This window comes from Sardina pilchardus, chromosome 6 (assembly GCF_963854185.1).
Source record: "Sardina pilchardus chromosome 6, fSarPil1.1, whole genome shotgun sequence".
Classification (NCBI taxonomy): domain Eukaryota; kingdom Metazoa; phylum Chordata; class Actinopteri; order Clupeiformes; family Clupeidae; genus Sardina; species Sardina pilchardus.
In genome coordinates, this window is record NC_084999.1 from 31,588,708 (window position 1) to 31,605,853 (window position 17,146).

A 17,146-nucleotide genomic window follows, 5' to 3' on the forward strand; every position below is an offset into this window, starting at 1 on the left:
ACTATTCTCCTTAATGTAGTATCAACAGCTTTTACGTTGTTTACTGTTAAATGTAACTATTGTATTGTTGATATTTGTATGTCACTTTGGACAAAAAAGTCTGCTAAATACCATAACCATCACCATATTACAGAGATATGGGGGGCACAGTACATCTTGCACATGAAGCTACTTCTGAGATGCAAGTTAAGTTTGAACAAATTTGAGCAATTGCTCCATAGCCAACTGCAAATAAGTGCACCTTTTTCCCCCAACTTCTCTACCTACACCTCATTCAGTTAGTCTGTCACTTCTGAAGCTGGTATAAACTGTCCTCCCCTCTAACTCCTCTCACTATGAGGCCCATGCTAGGCCAGCACTCTGGATGGTGTTATAAATAGCTCTCTTCATCTATTTGCTCTGTCCCACACATCAACACCTTTCTGTCCTCTCCATGGCCTCCCTCCTCTCTCTCTCTCTCTCTCTCTCTGGCCCACACTAAGCAGCAGTACTTCAGCAATCCTGTATTTGTAGACCTAGATCTGATCAACATCGACCCCCCCCCCCTTACAATATTTTGCCCATCCATCACCTTGTTTTCTATTGCATTGTCTCTCTCCATTCTCCATTCTCCCCCCCCCCACACACACGCTCTCATTGACTCCCTTGCCCCTTTTTGTCTCTCCACTCCCTCCTCTCTCTCTCTCTCTCTCTCTCTCTCTAATCTCTGGTGCCTTTTGATAGGAGCAGCTGTGTGTTCATATGTGCTGAGTGTGCCCTGTGCACGAGGTATGTTTGCATGGCCTGTAACACTTTCACTGATCCCCCCTCCCCTCCCCTGGGACAAGGCAGCCCACCCCCTTTTGATCCCATCCAGTTATTGTTGTTTGGTGTGCTCTGCTTCTAGGAAACGAAAAACTCCCTCGCAGAGTCATATGCGTTGGTGTGTGTGTGTGTGTGTGTGTGTGTGTGTGTGTGTGTGTGTGTGTGTGTGTGTGTTTGTGTTTGCATGTGCAATTGACCACTGCAGGAGGGAGCATGTGTATTAGTCCACTTGTCAGGACAACTGCACAATCATCTGACAAATCGAAACAGATGCAGGGGAAAAACAGGAGAGTGCCAGCCAGCCTAAGATGCTGAACCAGGCATAAATCCAGAGCAGGCTCTGGCAGATAGACCGAGGGACGGACAGGACAACGAACCGATACAGACGGAGATGAATGGACTGCATGAAAGACAGACATGCTCATTGACAGTGAGGAGAGGCCCAGGGACATGGGGAACTTAGCAAGCAATCCTATCAACAGAATTGCTAGCTACTAACATTACAACTGTCCCAGAATTTAATTACAGAACTGGAGCCTTGGCATGTCTACACTTTGGATGCAAATTCACATTATAGTGTCTCATATTCAGCCACTGATGCCAGGAGACTCGTATTTAAAGGCAGGACTCGGGCCCTTTTTTATGAGATTCAGCCTTTGCCAAATATACGGTCCAGAGCCTTGCACTTGCTACCGCTGCCAGTCATAAAACTCATTTGTAGCCTACTGTAACCTGAGATCAGATGAAAATGTCACTCATTTAAATGCAATGCAAACGGAACTGAGACCTGTCATAAAGCCTGAATTCAAGCACGTGTGCAGAAGTAGTGGTAATTGCTAATGACCTGAACTCATTGGATCGAAACCATTTAAGGCAACACGTTCAGATTATTATATCTATTCCACAAATTAGCAGACACTTGGCTGAAGAGTTGTGGTCTTAGAATCAGCTGGTTCGTTGAATGGTTGGAACCAACCATTTACAGTCCGGATATGGTAAAGAAAAAAGAAAAAGCATTTCATCTTTTTTGTTTTTGTCACACTTACTTCACACTAAAAGGAATTTATAGAAAAAATGCAATGGCTCAGGCATTTTGGCAGACTTTGGATCGTTAACCTTGCTTCATTTCAAAGTTAATATTCACATAATGTAGAATTCATGTGCAAGTGATATAATTATGCCTATTTCAGTTAAATGTTTAAATATGATACATTACAAAATGTCTGTTGTTCTTTTTTGTAAATAGAAGCTCTGTCCCTTGGGTTTACTGTTACTGTCACTGTCCTAGTGACCATAGCAATAGCCACTCCAAATGGGATGACATGGCTGGACAAAGAGTGACCATAGGTGGTAATAAAAGGAAGATAAAGGTTAAGTAAGTTAATGTGAAATTGTGTTTATAGGTGTCATACTTTATGTTATTGTTGAGTGTTGTATTTTGAGAACAAAGATTAACCAGTGTCAAATTCCTTGTTTGTTTACGCAAACCTGGCCAATAAAGCTGATTCTAATTTTGACTCTGATGTGGAGAAATCTAATTTCATAATTTGTGTTTTTTTTATATTAAGCTAACGCACAACTAACAACAGTTAACAACTGGCATTAACAGAGTAAGATATCAAAAACATTAGAGAGAAACCACCATGAGTACATTAGAAAAAAGGTTGTGGAGGAAATGTCATTGAAAGTAATTTACTTGCCCAACTAAAAGTATAATAAAAACACACAATACGAAAATGGGCTTATCTAAATGATTAATTAATCAGTAATCAGTCATTTCTTCCATCATATCACAAACATCATAGGGCATGTTTCTAGATGGAGTGATGCAAATACATTTTCATTTAATATAAAATACAACATATTAAACAAATCTTCCCAATCAAAAATAAGTTGGGGAGTTACCCCTACACGTGTTTTTGAAATGTGTCTCACGAATGTGATGTTGGCAATTGCAGAATCTAGGTCAACAGCGTCTCTGGCTGGACACCTTGATTACACGTATAAGCAGCAATGTGTCTCGGCTGACCACTTGCGATCGGATTACCTAAAATGTGTGCTAAACACAAACGTCAACAGGCCCAAATTCTGTATGTAGTAGAACTTCTGCATATGTGTGGCATGGCCAAGTTCGGTAAAAACACAATAGACAGTAACAATAAGAGCACAATACAGTAGAATGGTGAGGATAGTGTATGGACATCAATCACACATGGGAAATTCTGCAGGTTGATTAGAATAGCAAACATTTCCATTGGTTGGAATGAAATGACACAGATCAGTGGATGTAAAGATGAATGCACACTCCACAGCAGATGGAGCATATAAAATATTCCTGGCTACCGAAAGCTGATACCCCGATCACATGCAGGCAAGGTACTGAAATGATGGGTCGCCGATCCAGTCTGATGGGTCTCTCAAGCTTTCCGAGTCAGGCACATGATATCTAGTCCTTATTAAGATCGGGACAGTTTAATCGGCAATCATATCGGAGTCAGGCAGGCAGCTGTGAGATCTTTAAAAGTCCCAAATTAACTCTTTACAACTGGAGGACTGACAAGCAAGCTGTAACTTGATCTAGCTTGATCTAGATTCAGATGAACTCATACACAGTGACATGAATATGAACAATGAGAGTGTGCAAAGTGTGTGTGTGTGTGTGTGTGTGTGTGTGTGTGTGTGTGTGTGTGTATAAAAGAGGTTCGGGGGGGGGGGGGGGGGGGACACTTCAGCATTGAGAAACACAAGCCTCTGATGCACGTGTGTTTTGACGCACAGAGGAGCCAAGTAGCATATTTAAGTTGACTGGAGCAGTATAGCTGGAGGCATCTCTGGAGGCTTTTAAAAGCTTCATATGGAGAGAATGCTGGGGTAGCCTCCTGGCCAGCACTGGAGAGCAGAGAGGGCCGGGCAGCAAGGGAAACTATGCCCTGACTAATAAACAAGTCTGGCGGTTATCCAGTGTTTATGAGTTGGCATTCATTCACCCCCCCGAGCCGCCCCTCCTCACGACTCAAGCTCTCGGACTTCTTACATCAATCTTCATCTCTCTCTCCCCCTCCATCACAGCCACCCCATCCCTCTCTCTCTCTCTCTCTCCAGCCAAATGGGGTCGTGTGGGAGTCTGTCCAGTCCTGTTTCTTGCTCCACATCAGCGCAGGTCATCTCTCCTGCACACCTCTCTCTGCTGACCGAAGCACCGGGGCTTGGGTCAACATGTTCTGGCCCGGGTCCTGGCTCGTGATCCGCTCTGGTTTTTGGGGCGCTCGGTTCACGCCCCCCTGTCCCTCCGGGGCTCCATTACTCAGGATGTCATCAGTTCTGTCCCACTGCTTACTTTGTCGACCTTGTTAGGCCACCCGCTCCGCTCCCTACAGCAGGCCGCTCTAACCTCGTTATGTCAAGTCTGTGATGAGTGAGCGCCCCTTTGAACTGGCACCTGAGCGCCCGCCCTGCCGTCCAAATGCCACTTGTAGTCTGTGACTCCGCGGGCATGCGCGGCAATATTTATATTTGACAAATTCACCATGAGAATCAGACACTCGGGTTCCCCCCTCCCCTCGGCCCATTGGGCTCTTCTGATCAAAGAGAGGTCCACACAGGAGAGAGACAGAGGGGCTGACTGACACGCACATGCCACAGATGACAGCTAAGAAAAGATCGCCCTCTTTTGTTCTCACTGTTCAGTTTGAAGTGTGGGCCTTGATCTCTATTCAAAGCTTTGTTGTTTTTTTCCGCAGTATCAAGTTAGTCACTTCCCTGTTGGCTCTGTCTGCGCTGTCATTTATATGGATAAGGTGAGCCGTGCGCACGTGTCGGACAAAGGAGAGCGCCGTAGGAGAGGGAGCCAGAGGCAGCCGGCGACATGCTTAGTCAGTGTGCCCTGGCACAGGGAGATGACACAGGAGCCAGCGCACCTTTTAAGGTTACTAAGAAAGCGCGATAGCTAGCATTCTTCCAAGTCGCCACCTACCGCATGGGAAGATTTAAGCACAGCACCACCTGCTCGGGGTGAAGCAATTACCCTTCAGAGTCTCTCAACAGTGACACGCAGTCTCCCCCTGGTGGTCATGGAAATGACCTTCGGTCTCTCCTCTGCTTGGCATGTCACCCGTCTCCCCACACAGTAGATTTACAAGGGCTTAAAAGCTTCAGTTCAATTGCTGTACAACTGCTGGGCATCATTTGTGTTCACTACTTGAATGGCACCTAGACACAGAGTTGGAATCTAAAGCTGTGGGAAAGAATGTAAGCAACATGCCTGATTGATGGAGGATTTGTACAAATGTTAAACAAATGTTTTGGGTAGTCATAACTGCAGCGAAGGGATTATGGACTCTGTTTTTAAATATGACTGTTTTATATGTGAACATTCCACATATAAACAGGCAAACCCTGAGATATCCCATATATCAGTTAGTTTGAAAAGTGAAACCACTGTAGCAGTGCAGCTCCTAAGTATCCCAGATTGGAGCGAGATCTGCATTCTTAAACATGTTCCCCTGAAGAATTGGAGCACGTCTGGAGTCTCTACTCTTAAATCATACAGCAGACTGATCTGGAGAGAGGGGGGAGAAAGGGGGAGTTTAATGGGAGGGATGTAGAAGAGAAAAAGAGGAGAAGAAGGGAGGGAGAGGAGGAAGGAGGAGAAGGAAACAGGGGGAAGAGAAAAGACAAAAGATTCAGAAAACAAAAGGAGAGAGTGCCAGTGGAGAGAGAACAGTTGTGAGTATGTGAACAGTTTTAATGGCGTTCTGCTGTTTACGCTATAGACGTGTGATAGTGCATGTTTTGATGCATGAAAGCATGATGAAATGCAAAGGAGATGAATAAGGAATGAAGCAACCCTTTAAAAGCAGGAAGAAAAGTTAGTCCTGGGCACCCACTAGACAAGATGCATTTCGAGGACAAAAAGCCACGAGTCTGACTCAGATTGGATTAAAAAAAATGGCATACTGAAAGATCACTGGTTACTGTGATGCGGGAGAAAAACATACATCCACAGCCAGTTTTTTTGTGCTGCAGTGAATGAGACGCATGTGCAGGCATGGGCGTGTGCAACTGTTTAACGTCTTGTTACTTTATTTAATTCAGTGTCTGGACTGGACAGGAAGCGAAATGGAGAAACTCCTGAAACAATACTCTAATACTGACCAGCCAGAGAACCTTCTGTGTGTTCGACTGAGAGAGTTCGAGGGGCTGAGAAAAGTCTGGTGGGGGGGGGGGGGGGGGGCGTGCAAAGTGTGCACTGCGCCTGAAAACACATTCTTTTGCATGAACTCATGTCTTGGACTCCAGGCTCCAACTAACAGAACATGCTGGACAATATGTCAGTGGAGAATAAAGAGCAGAATAGTGTAGGAGAGGAGGTTGGACTACAAGAGCAAATACATGCACATACAGTTACAGAAATGGAAGGTTTGTGCAAAAACGACCAGTTTGAACTGTAGAAAGACAGTTGGCTAGGATCAAGTCTTGTCACTGCCAAATTATAGGTCATGGAAAAAGAGAATGATCATGCTATAGGCCAATTTGTCTCTATGTGTGTGTGTGTGTGTGTGTGTGTGAGAGAGAGAGAGAGAGAGAGAGAGAGATTTTAAGTCCTCAAAGTGACTAGGTTACCTCTTGTGTTGTACAGCTCATAAAGTTTGGTTGGCTGCATATCTGAGAGATGGGCAGCTACCCAATCATCTTGTTGCTGTGCTGTCTCCATGGTAACCCAAAGACTAAAACAATCATTATGTTAATTACGGTATTATGACAACGTTTTTACTTTCCTCGTCACATAAACCTCTAATTGTCTTTCTCCCACAGCGCGAGATGCAGTTGTCCGCGCCCAACAAACTGGTAAAGTTGCGTCACTGCAAAAGCATGTCTCTTTTGTTTACAAGCTTTAAATCACGGGATCATTGATAGTCTGGTATATACTAAGGCTCGGGCTAACTGGGCAGAGTAAGAGTCGTAATGTTGTTCCCAACAACTTGTATTTGTGTGTTGTGGCAGAGTTACCTTCAAATGTCCCGGACCTACAGCCATCTGGTGAGTGTGTGTGTGTGTGTGTGTGTGTGTGTGTGTGTGTGTGTCACGGATGCTGAATGTGTAAGACAGAGAGTGTGAGTGAGGAGGTGAAATTCATAGCATTTTGCGGTCATATTTTATTGGAAAACCTCAAACTACAGCAAGGAAACGAAACCACACAGTAAAAATCAAACATGTCACCACGATGAGTTAATTGGCACGTATCACACAGGTCTTTGTTGTCTGTTTCCCTCTGCTAGACTGCAGGGAGGAGATGTACCCCTGCACCAGGATGTACTCAGTCCACCGGCCCATCAAGAGATGCATCCACTCTCTGTGCCTTTACAGGTAGTTACCACAGAAACACACGGTGGACAACATTCACACATGTTCCATCTCTCAGTTGCACTCCTCAGCTGCATTTGCCCCATGAGTTCATTGTACCCATTTCTGTCAGCCTCCCTCGAGTCTATGTGATCAACAAAGAGATCTGTGTGCGCACGGTCTGCCAACAGGATGAACTGCTCAAGGGTGAGTGAGTCTCTGTTGTGTTCTGATAATAAAGCAACAGATGACTGAGCTGAACCAGTAACCCCCTGTCCATTTCACTCCATTTCCATACTCCCTCTGTGTGTGTCTCTCTCGCTCGCTCCTCTTTCTCTCTCTTTCTCAGCGGAGCTTTGCAGGGAGAAATCTGGCTGGCCCAAGAGACTCACGAGGTCAACTAAAAAACGTTGTCGTCGTGGAAACCCAAAAACCTGGGCAAACAAGGCTTGATGGAGAGAGGGTGGCCACACGGAGAGAGAGAGGAGAGAGGAGAGAGAGAGGTGAAGTAAGGGAAGGGCTGAAGAACAGATCTCAAAACCTCTAACTTGCTTACTGTTACTAGCTGGGTTTCCATCCAACTGGTTTACATATTTTAAGCACATTCATGAAAATTCCACTAGATAAAATGTAAGTTTGTGTGTGTTATCCATACACAGTGTTCTGCAAAGTAAAAATGAACACTCTCCTAATCAAAAAAGGGGAGCTCTGGGAAGCTGTGTCATCAATACGTAAGATTGTATAGGCAACATTAACAGCAACAAATGAAGATTTAGGCAAATAAGCCCATTTCCATCACACATTGTGCCAAATGTGAATCGGGAGTTGATCCACATCCCTCTAATGAATTGATTGATTATTTGACTCGCACAACAAGCATTTACGGTCGGGTTTTTCTATTCAAATGATCTCAAATTCATATTAAACTTGGGATGAAAGCTCAGCTGTTTCCTTCGAACACTAAACTGACCAACAAAACAATTGTATAACCATTTATCTCACTTTTATTGTTTGTCTGTTGGTTTATTTGTTTGTTTTTAAATAATAACCACTTTTGATTATATGTGGAATGTAGGCCTACACATGTGAGGGATCACTATGTTATTTAGATGATGCTCTCATGTTTACACTGACAACAGCAGTGCACTTTGTTACGATACTGAATGTTGAAGTGTCTCACTGTTGATTGCATATACTTGCATAACTGTACAATGTAGAGTTTTTTTTTGCAAAAACTCTTTTTTTTTACATTATATCTATGCATCTCCACACACCAATCTTCATCACTAAGATGAGACAGGTGAGAAAAATAAATTAAAATAGAGAAACATGCCTCCAATTGTCTTTGTTCTTTGCCCAAGAAAAATACAAAATGTCTTTGAATGTTTTGGAGAGGTTCAAATGTCTTTACACACACACACACACATACACACACACACACACACACACACACACAAGCATACACACACACACACACACACACACACACACACACACACACACACACACACACACACAGGTGTCAGTGGAGAGGTTCAAATGTCTTTACACACACACACACACACACACACACACACACACACACACACACACACACACACACACACACACACACACACACACACACAAGCACACACACACACACACACACACACACACACACACACACACACACACACACACACACACACCACACACACACACACACACACAGGTGTCAGTGGATATATACTATCATTACAATAAGGGCCTCAGAGCAGCTCGCCGCCACAAGAAATGAACAAAAACGTATTCAGCATGTGCTGAATATTCAAAATAATACCGACATGCACATTTATAACTTTTGAAAATGAATGTATAATCTTGGATCACACCCCAAACACATATCCTCTCACGATGTCAAACAGCTATTTGGGCTGATGCTCAAGGTTTCCAAAATCCCAAATAGTATTCCATAGTATTATGATAGCACTGGAACAGCTCGGTGTTTAGAAATTAAGAATAAAGACAAGCCTGTGTGATACCAAAAGGTCAAAGAGAGCATGGAAAGAGAAGACTATATATTGCTCTGGTCAGTGTGCGTATTAGTGTGTTCTAAATATGTGGAGGAGCCAGAATATCCCATCTCCAGGCACAATGACCACTTCTGTCATGACGCAGAGTGAAGCGACTAAAATGTTTACCAGAACGATGCATACAGTGTGCTCCTTCATGTGAATATGAGTGATACACAAACAAGGACTCTCCAGACCACTCATCCCTGCACGGGTCCTCCCAGGGTTCGCTGAGAAACACGACTTACGGTAGGGACAGTGAGTAAAGACTGTTGTTGAGCAGACGAACACAGACCAGCTATTGTGCTTCGGGCGAGAATTCTAATCATGTCGCACTGTTCTGCTGCCATGATTAAGCTCTGGGGAAACCGCTGTGAACCTTTCACCTCGGCTAATAACGCTATTTTGAGATCTCTACCTCTGTACACACTTCTCCCACCACCAAACTCACAACAACATTAGAACCACTGGCCTCCACCCACACCCGCCCCCACACATACACACATCCACACACAAACATACGCACACACATACACACACACACACACACACACACACACACACACACACACACACACACACACACACACACACACACACACACACACACACACACACACACACTCACACACGCGCGCACTATAGTTATTATAACATTCTGAAATAATATCATCAGTTAGATATTTAACCTCTTCAGTACTTCACAGTACTGCAATGAATTATATGAGCTGGGGTACACCTACAATAATAGGATGCCATTTAGGTGATAATCTCATTATAGCACATATGGAAACCCATGACTGTTGTCAATGTAAAAGTCAACAATGCCTTACAGAATCAAGCTCTGAAGTCTTTAGTGGCTCTGCTAACAGTGATAGACTGCATGTAATGTAAAAACACAGGCTGGTACACTAAAAGATGTAGCCTCAAGAGGGCGCTCAACACCTCATGGGATGCAAAGGCCTGGCTGTGGTTTTACCCAGATCTAAACAGCGGTGAGGAACTGTCTGAGATGCTTAGTGTACAACTGAAAAACAAAATTGGCATACCTTAACCTTTGTCTATTTATTTGGTCAAAACACGTCATTTCAGTAGTCCATGAGGTTCAAGGTTCAGTGAGACATTCACGCGAAACCAAGAAACCCCTCCCAGACATGCATGGAACCAATTGAAGATGTCAGTCAGCCTCTCCTGGGAATGAGCACAGAATCCAAAGGAAAATTACTCTTGCTACACCAGAAACACTTTCTCTTTTGAGTCATAACTTTACACGCATGATAATGTCAAACATACCATATGAAAATGTATCAAATTACACATAGACTACTTATTTTCACTGCATACATAAAATGAATATAAATTTGGAAGATGTGTGAAAAGGGGACATAAGAGGAAAAAATCATGAAGAGGACTGTAGAGATGATGGCCAATCTAAATTGGTGATGAAGCCATGAATGAGCACTTCAAAAGGGAAATGTGTTTCTTTGTCTTACTTTAATCAATATTCGCATAACTTCACCACTTCACACTTTCAATCCAAGCCTCAAAAGCCATTTTAATTTCATTTGCCTCTCACATCCAATTGAAATGCAGTGGCTCAGCCGCCAAACAGAAAATTAAGTACATATTATCTTTGCCAATTTGCATTAAACCTTTAATTTTGGGGACAAGTTTTTGAATTCGGCTAATTAATCATATCTAGCCTGGCACTGCTAGCCTAAGCCAATAACACTCAACAGAGTGCACCATTACCCATCTTTACCGAAAAGCTTATACCTACAGTAATGATGCTATCATGTGAGCTAAGACGAGGAAACTATATTCTTAGAACACAACAATAAAAAAGTGCTCATGAATCAAGATGATCTTCATACATAAATGATGCAGATTTGGGTGAACGTCAGGGTCCTTTCTAGGCTGGGTAAACCCTGCCTGATCTGCCAGTGATTTCGCCCTGCAGCTCAGGTTGGAAACCTGCACATCTACCTCTCCTGCTTCCTGTCCACATCTTCTGGGTCCAATCACAAACTTATCCAAAAGACGCATCCGGATCATTGGTCTGATTTGGTTGAAGGATTATCAAAAAGGTACAGAGTCATTTGCACTATGCCCATTGATCACGCCTCTTGTGCAGATGAAATAAAGCGCAGACTCCCAAGACTAATGTTAAATCTTAAAAGATTGAGTTTAAAAGCTTAGTAAAGGACTTGGAACTAAAATGTAGGCTCTTTATAGGGCCTAACAGTTAGGCTACCCCACCTATTATCTATCTGCATGAATACATTGAACTCACTGGGGAAATGGACATGGCCATAGGTAACCGAAAAAACGAAGTGTTTTTAAACAGAAATTAAAAAGAACATTTCGTGTAGACCTTATAGTGGTGACGGGCCTATCAGTCCAGATTTTCAGCATAGTGTGGCGTGGAGACAGCTGGTGCTTCAATTGCCATTATCACAAACACTGGTGTGCTTGAGTGAAAGGCAGATGTGTTTGGTGTTAGTATTCAATGTGATGATTTACACAGCAGTCATATTTTGTAAAGGTCAGCCAAAAGCATAGAATCACTCACTGCTCAACTAGCTGACGATTAAGCATTCTTCTTCACCACCAACCTATGAGCCTAGCCAGCCACGTCAGTTGCACGCTGAGGACCTTCTGGTCTGCTGAGACAGCAACAGCAGAATTCTTCACTGATCCTCATTGCCTTGATCAATAACGGAGTAGTAATTTGGAGAGTCGGGCGAATTCACGAATTCCTCGTGGGCCGGTGGCGTTTTGGGGCCGATTGCTCTGAGCTAAGCGCATGATATTGCGGTTTGAATATTTTCTATGCTGTAGGCCTACCTCCAGAGTAGCACTGTGCGACTGCAGTTCCTTTCGTTTTCAGAACATTCATTATATCCAGAACTTTAGGTCGTTCTTTCGGTAATTAGCAAGCCACAACCAGAACACAACAACCATGGATGACATACGTGTTCTCTTTCCCGTGCGCAGTCACTTGCGTGCGTTTTGTATGTGTTTCAGTGGACTACTTTCTATCTGCATTCCCTATGCAATCTCGTTTTTTTCTTGCGCTAGGCCTATACTGTGCGCGTAGGCCGCAGCTAGAAGCATTGGTCAGTAGTTAGAACTGATTGTGTCTATCGCTGGCATTGTCCATCTCTTGACAATGTTGGGAAGGGGGAACCAACACCACTGTTTTTTGAAAGTTGAGGTTGACAACATCCCCCCCTGTCCAGACCCGAATGACACCCTTGCCCATTATTATAAGTACACATACATTGTACATATACATATGAGGCTATAATTGAAATGGAAATGTAAAGTCAACAAGCATAGTTCTCAGACATGACTTAGCAGTGTGGCATGTGGGAGCATTGAGCTGACCCATCAATGTTTACAGCTAAAGTATTTCCCATTGATTACAAATTGATTTTGGCGATTTATTAAATTAGCTTTAAGACTTCATTCAAGTTAGTTCAAGTTCACCATTCAAATAAGGGCCAAACTGTGACAGCATACAAACTATTTGATGTATCTTTTCAATCAGCATCTAATAACATCTAACACAAAAGTGTTGCTCGTAAAATCAAGAAGAGAGAATTGAGACAGCTGTTTCAGCACAGAGCCAAGACTACACCATTATCTGTTGGAAACTTCACATAACAACTCTAAAAAGAGATCACAGCCTCTCTCTGGACAGAACAGACCTGATGCTCACAGTGGGAGTCAGCATTGACACATATCGTTGTGTTATCTGTGTCACCATTCTCAGTTTCATTCAATCGTCATATTCTTATTTATGGGTTTAGTTTACTTACTAAATTGGCTGTTTTGTCTGTGTACACATGGTAGGCTACACCTAAACTTATGGTATGATTATTATTGTGTAATTGTCATAGGTGATCAGTGCATCATGCCAGTGTATTTTATTTCATTTTGCTCTCAGTAAAAACAGCAGTCACAGATTATTTTTCAAGTCATATACTGTAACTCGGGTAACTATAAAAGCTAAAATGCCTTTAATGCTCCGTGTGATTGTGATAAAGTTCAAGTCTCAGGATTAGCACCAGTAGGTTATACTTTGACATAGCAACAATTTTCAGAATGCATCTTCATATCTGCGGATGATGAGTATCACAGTCCGAGCAGTGTAAACGCATCTCTCAGGTCTTCAGTCTCAGTGGGCTGGAGGAGAAACACCAAAGTTAACCATCAGAGAGTTGACATTGCTGTTGAATACAAGTTAATGTGTACGTAATTATACATGTACATTTTATCTTTTGTCTTTCTCAGAACTGCGGCAAACAATACCATGAGGATGCGGTAGAGTTTCCTGGTCAGTCTCACAGAGTTCTGGTGGAGTCCATCCCAAGCCTTGAAGGCTCTTGCATTGCAAGCCACAAATGTTTGCCAACAGTAGAAATAGTCTGAGGAGAGAGGAAAGTTGAGAACCGTATTGACCCCAGCAAACACAAACTTGCACTCTGGTCAAAAACCTACTGCAGAGAGTGTGACTGTGTCATTCATTTCTAGATTCATTTATGTAGTCATACCTTTGAAAGTCATAATGGACATCTTCACCCCTGCTCTCTTCAACTGTCTGAGCCCCTCTCTCTCCCTGCTGTCTTCCAGATCACAGAAGTAGAGGCGTGAGATGAAGATCCGTAGCCGCAAGTTAGGCATCTGTGACAGGAGGTTGGCCAGGCGGCGGGCGCAGTCTGAACACGGTGACCAGGAACAGAACCAGGTGACGGAGTAGCACAGCCTCACCCCACCCGGACCAATATCCCACAGGCCTGGACATAGCCAACCCAGGTGGCGCAGAAACAGGACCTGGGTGCGGTTGGTTATTTTGGTTGATTTATGAAGACACGCGTGGGGAAAGTAGAGTAAACGATAAATAATTGTTATTACACAGATATGACAAAAGCCAAATATGCCAAATACTAGCCTACATAAAACATCTGCCTTGTCCTAGTTCTTGGTTCAGTCTCCTCAGCTTGGAGCGCTCCCTCACTTACCTCCACGTGACAGCCGGTGCGATTGCGCATGTGCCCGAAATCAAAGGACAGTGAGTTGGGTCCAATCCTTCTTTTCACCACAAAGCACAGATAAGTCTCACAGCGACCGCGAGCCCACCGCATGTTTTTGTATTGGTAGATGAACTTCTTCTGGGCCAGTAGCACGCTGATGGGTTGAATGAGTGCATTAGTGCAGAGGTTTAGACTCTAGGGTGATCGCTCAAAGATCTGATTTCCCTTTTGTCAGAAGTTATCAGAGGATGTTTTTGAATAGTTTTTTTGTATCTGATATTTCTGTACAGTGAACAAGGTTTATAGTTTCAATAACTGCAAGACGTTGACATCAAGTAACCACTATGAGGAACGCAAGACACAAAGAAAACTAGTCTGCTCTTTCAGGGAAATCAACTCCTCGGCTATACACATACACATAAAACATAAAAAGCGCAGTTCCTGTTACTACCCTACGCAATTCATTTATCAGCACATCGCAACTTTTTTTTTAATCAAACAGAAATGTACGACGCAGGTGCAGTTCCATAAATGTCTTTAAAATAAGTGTAAGAAATGATTCAGCTGAAGACTAAAGACCCGTTGGAACTGCCTAACTTCATCATATCACTCAGCCTGCCCCAACGTTACTCATGCAGGCAGATTATAATGAGTAACCATAACACATACACAGGGAGACCCAAATACTCTGCCTGAGTCTCACTTTCAGTTGTGAAATCTTGATTGAAACCAGAGAAAGTCATTACCAATGTCATCTGTGTAACATTTGCACTGTAGCACTAAATAGGGCAGTCGAGTTCTTACTGCTTCATTTAGAGACACTGTGAACTTAACAACTTAGTTTACAGGTAAGCCATAAAATGACATACAACTTTGTTACAATACAATAAGTCTTATGTCATTGCTAATTCAAAACAAAAATAACTGCATCATGTTTAGAAAGAACTCACCTGTCTAACTTGGTTTTCATTCTGAAAGATGAAACTTGTGCATCCAAGCATGCAGAAGTCACTGATGATGTGCAGTGCGGCTGAACAAAGCAAACATATAGATTATGTGCAACACAGACAGGTAGTGCAGCAACTGGGGTGCTGGTTGGGCAGAGAATGTTTTTCAAATAATTGGGGGAGGGGAGACAAGCATCTGAAAATATCACTGACAATCTCGCCACACGACTGACAGGTAACGTTCAACTGTCAGTCAATTTCATGCTTTACCCATTTTGGTTAGTTTTGACTACCACTAGTTAGCTTTACACTGCAAAAACTATACATTTAACCAAGTGTGATTATACAATGAAGATCAAAAAAGAATTTGACTTATTTTAAGACGTCTTATCAAGAAGGCAAGCAAATTTGACATCTTGAAATAAACAAAATCTTATTCAATTAAGTCAAAATGATGTTACGAGAGAGTGTTAGGTAACTATACTAAAAACAGTACCAACTAGACTTTGAGCTTCATATACTGTAAGAATTAGTCTTGGTTAGAAAAGCAGGTTTGTAGTATATGCTTCAGTAGATCAGAGGTTCTCAATCTTTTTGGGGCTAAGGCGCACTAAAGATCAAAACAAAACCACAAGGCTCACCGACTTAATGTTACTGATTATGACGCATCACACACATGATTAACGGCTGCAACAGGGGTGTTCATTCTTATGCCCACATTTGTTTGTTGTTCATGAGCGGAGACCACAACAATTGACATATGCTCACATGATGTTGACTGAGCTACGCAATAGATCTGAAGACTTTAAGGCTACTTTATAGCACCCACTTTGTCTTAATATATCAGTTAAATTCTTAAGAATGAAGAAAAACTACAAAGCTGTTAGACACAGTATTGCTCAATGTGAATGTGTGCACAATTCCATGTTTACACAATAGGCCTTAGTGACCAGAAATCAGTCCCATAGGAGTACCGACGTGAGCGGTATTCCTGTTATTTACAAATGTACGTCAGCAAACTGCCAGTAGCGTAACTATGGAAATGACACAATTTTCCAGACCTCCTGCACCCAGTCAGGGAACCTACCACATTGGTTTTCCCTGATGATTAAGACACACACAGAAGAAAGCCTCCCACATACACACTCTCTGTTTTATTCCTCTCCTTTTGTTTTCCTCCACCCTCAGCCTTTCCACTCGTTTAGTTCCCACCGGGGGCCTGAAATGTGGGAGAAACCATGGGGGGTCCCAAATAAGCTTCAGGATCTGACACCTAACATAGCCAGGCTATTATGGAGACCAGGGAATTCCCCCAAAACACAGAGTGAGGTGTACCAACCAAGGACCTTGAGGGGCCCCTTCGGCTGAGAGATGAGCTCGCCACCAGCATCCAGTGTTACGGCATCACTGAGTCACAGCCAGCTATAAGAGATTATATTGCAGAGCACTGCGATGTTTTTCCTTCTCATTGGCATACAAACTCACTCTCTCTCTCTAACACACACACACACACACACACACACACACACAACCACTACAGACAAACTATGAGACACACAGACATAAACACTCACACACTCCCTTACGCACAGAGCCTCCACACTCAGCTGTCTGCTTCCAATGACTCTCCCTCACCCTCTCATGCACCCTGTGGTTGGGGAAATCACCGTTTCCCAGAGCCTTTCTTTTTTTTTTCACTTCAGACCACAGCGGCATGTGATGTGTCTGTGCGTCTTCAATCTGATTTAACACATCTGGAAGGGATCTGTCTGCTCCTCTGATTTACCTTCCAACCGCAAGCAGGCTTCACAGTTCCCTCACTGCAATCCCACAGTCTGAGCGGCTCTGGATGGGAGACTCGGAGCCTGTGACAGACGGGGAGAAGAGATGGGACCGAAGAGGTCAGTGCGGACAAGTTTGGTCACTTGGTTCCAAAAAATGGTATGTTCCGCTGGCCTTC

At 43.3% G+C, this 17,146-nt stretch overlaps 2 protein-coding genes across 3 annotated transcripts; one reads left to right on the forward strand and one right to left on the reverse strand.

Annotated features, from left to right (window-relative positions):
• The first annotated feature begins 5,412 nt into the window (after positions 1–5,412).
• mfap5 (microfibril associated protein 5) lies at positions 5,413–8,474 on the forward strand. 2 transcript variants are annotated; one of them, XM_062537825.1, is made up of 7 exons: positions 5,413–5,529; positions 6,443–6,518; positions 6,619–6,651; positions 6,808–6,843; positions 7,083–7,170; positions 7,280–7,353; positions 7,496–8,474. In XM_062537825.1, the coding sequence occupies exons 2-7, from the start codon at positions 6,476–6,478 to the stop codon at positions 7,597–7,599; spliced, it is 378 nt and encodes a 125-aa protein (XP_062393809.1). In that variant the 5' UTR covers positions 5,413–5,529; positions 6,443–6,475; the 3' UTR covers positions 7,600–8,474. The 2 variants fall into 2 exon arrangements, with proteins under 2 accessions (XP_062393809.1, XP_062393810.1); XM_062537826.1 differs by having other exon boundaries at positions 5,428–5,533.
• A 4,483-nt stretch (positions 8,475–12,957) lies between these two features.
• aicda (activation-induced cytidine deaminase) lies at positions 12,958–15,401 on the reverse strand. The gene is made up of 5 exons (XM_062537827.1): positions 15,190–15,401; positions 14,228–14,393; positions 13,760–14,039; positions 13,518–13,633; positions 12,958–13,391 (listed from the first exon to the last, which is right to left on the reverse strand). The coding sequence occupies exons 1-5, from the start codon at positions 15,207–15,209 to the stop codon at positions 13,341–13,343; spliced, it is 633 nt and encodes a 210-aa protein (XP_062393811.1). The 5' UTR covers positions 15,210–15,401; the 3' UTR covers positions 12,958–13,340.
• Between the last annotated feature and the right edge of the window lie 1,745 nt (positions 15,402–17,146).